At 29.1% G+C, this 2,500-nt stretch overlaps 1 protein-coding gene and 1 long non-coding RNA gene across 15 annotated transcripts in view; one reads left to right on the plus strand and one right to left on the minus strand.

The window, feature by feature from the left end:
- The window catches only part of LOC115215626 (tyrosine-protein phosphatase Lar), a 535,158-nt gene that overhangs the window by 348,850 nt on the left and 183,808 nt on the right, over positions 1-2,500 (plus strand). For all 10 annotated transcript variants that reach the window (XM_036505764.1, XM_036505770.1, XM_036505766.1 and 7 more), the window contains one exon: positions 357-626. In XM_036505764.1, coding sequence (XP_036361657.1) covers positions 357-626 — 270 coding nt within the window. The remainder of the gene's footprint in view (positions 1-356; positions 627-2,500) is intronic.
- The window catches only part of LOC118764770, a 226,687-nt gene that overhangs the window by 201,182 nt on the left and 23,005 nt on the right, over positions 1-2,500 (minus strand). The gene's annotated exons all lie outside the window — the stretch shown is intronic.

A 2,500-nucleotide genomic window follows, 5' to 3' on the forward strand; every position in this document is an offset into this window, starting at 1 on the left:
TTAAAAAAAAAAAATGAGTTTTTGGGTATATGATATTTTTACATGTTGTATATTTTACACTAATTTTATGATGAAAGTCTACCTCGACAGAATTTAGACTAAGACTCTGAAGACCGACAAAATACGGCTAAGTATTTCGCCGGCGTGCTAAAGATCCTACTAGCTCGCTGCCTTGGCAGTGTAAACATTGAAACAATTTGAAACTAAGAATTAATACTTAATAGTTTATATTTTATCAATTTCTTTTTAAGCCATTTAAAAGTGGAAAAAACCCTAACTATAAGCTGTAACTATATTTTGCTTTTTAAAGTTTTTGTGGATATTATGAATTTAATTATGATGTCCATTTGCTTCAGTTCGCCGTGTTCCACCTCACTTTACTATGCCACCTGAAAGCGTTGAGGTGCAACCAGCAACAGATGTCAATCTAACCTGTGTGGCTGTTGGTTCCCCTATGCCAGAAGTAAGGTGGCGTCAGGGTAACCGAGAACTAACCGATGAAAATGAAATCCCAATTGGTCGAAATGTACTGGAATTAAAAAATGTTCTAGAAACCAAAAACTATACCTGTGTCGCATCGTCCGACTTAGGAATTATTGAAGAAATAGCCCAAGTGAAAGTAACTGGTGAGTACAACTATTGTTTTCCATTATATATATATATATATATATATATTTCGTGTAAGTTTTTAAAATATAGTGATGGTGGTGGTGATGGTCATAGTGGTGGTGGTAGTGATGATTGGCTGGATGTAGTTTCAGTTTTGACTAAATTTTGTTTTTCTTATTGTACAGTACTACAATGTTCAGATGTAGCTACACTTCATCGCTTATTTAATCATTAAAAAAAAAAAAAAGTCACTTTTATGAATAGTTATAAAACTTTACTTTTAGGGAGAAAATGATAAAATTCAGCTAAATCTTTGCAAAAGACATTACTATCTGTAATTTAAATTACAAATTTTTACTTTCCGCACACACACACACACACACACTCATACACATCCTCAAGTAAACCAGCATATATATAATATTTAAAATTAAATGATTGTACTATCTTTTAAACTGCCTGATGTCTATATGTGTGTATGTATGTATGTGTCTATATATATATATATATGCATATATATGTATATATATATATATAAATTTGTTTTAAATTTTTTGTTTCAATTGTTTGTCTTTCAATGTTAAATTAGTTGTTTTTATTTTTATTTCTTTGAAATTATTCTTTATAAAGCCATATTTCCTAAATTAAGAGATATATAATTATATGTTAGTTCGTTAGTATGGAGTCAGTTTAATTTCCTACTGTTCCAAATCACTGTAAATAATCTTGATGCAATATGGTATTTTACATTTAAAGTATTTACATTAATCATTTTTATATTTTAAAAGTTTTTTTTTTTTTTTGCTAAATTAAACTACAATAGTTTATGAATATCAAATTATTCCAATTTCTCTGTTTTTCATAAGTAGTTATGTAGTTAAACAATGGAAAACTGTACATGATGGTCACATTTGTAACAGAGTAAATAGTTCTAAGTTGTAGAAGTTTCTGTAATGTCCTATTCCTTAACTGATCCTGATTTCCTTTTACCTGAATATCATGTAAAGTAATACAGGATTTAACCCTTTCGTTACTAACCCGGCCCAAACCGGCTCTGGCTCTGTAGTACAAATGTCTTGTTTTCATAAGTTTTGCATCAAAATATACCACCAAACCTTAGTTGCAATTTATATTCCTAACACTAGCTTAATGATAGCTAAGTTATTTTACTAAATTCTTTGTTATATTTAAATAATTGAAAGAAACACAGAGCATCTCAAAATAAATACAGTAACGAAAGGGTTAAGAGTGGTTCAACATTGGTAAATAATGTTAGCATGGCATGCTGGGTTCAAATCATGCATTGTCTTCTTACACAGTTCCATCTTCCAAATGATAAAACAGTTGCATAAAAAAATTTCAGTTGTGAATCTCAGACATGTGAAAGATGCATAATTTGAACACTTGCCTCAGCTAATCAAAATTATCATAGCTGTTTGTTTTTGTAAGAGCCAAATAGGTAATCATAAAGTTTGTGTGATCAAGTTTCTTTCTTGGTAGCTAGAAGTCCGGTCCTTGGTAATGAATTAGTTTAAATTTAATAAGCAGATGTGTATAAAAAGAGTTAAAATGTTAAATGTTTGAAATATTCAGTAAATCAATGCTCAATAAATCTGTTATCTAAACTACATGAAACACTTTAATGACAGGAGGTATCACAGTTGCTTATTGATGCAGATTATTAATTATTTTAATAACAAATAAGATTACTCGGACCATTAGTTACAGTATCAATTAGGGAAGCATCAGTTATTGAATTGATAACAAATAGAAATTCTTGAAATAGTAAAAGTAAAGTATGTGTCTGTATATATATAAATAATAATAATAATATTAGGGAATAAATCCAAACTTACAGGGAAAAATTAGATTTAGGATTAAATCCAATTTT

This window comes from Octopus sinensis, linkage group LG9 (genome assembly GCF_006345805.1).
Source record: "Octopus sinensis linkage group LG9, ASM634580v1, whole genome shotgun sequence".
Taxonomy (NCBI): domain Eukaryota; kingdom Metazoa; phylum Mollusca; class Cephalopoda; order Octopoda; family Octopodidae; genus Octopus; species Octopus sinensis.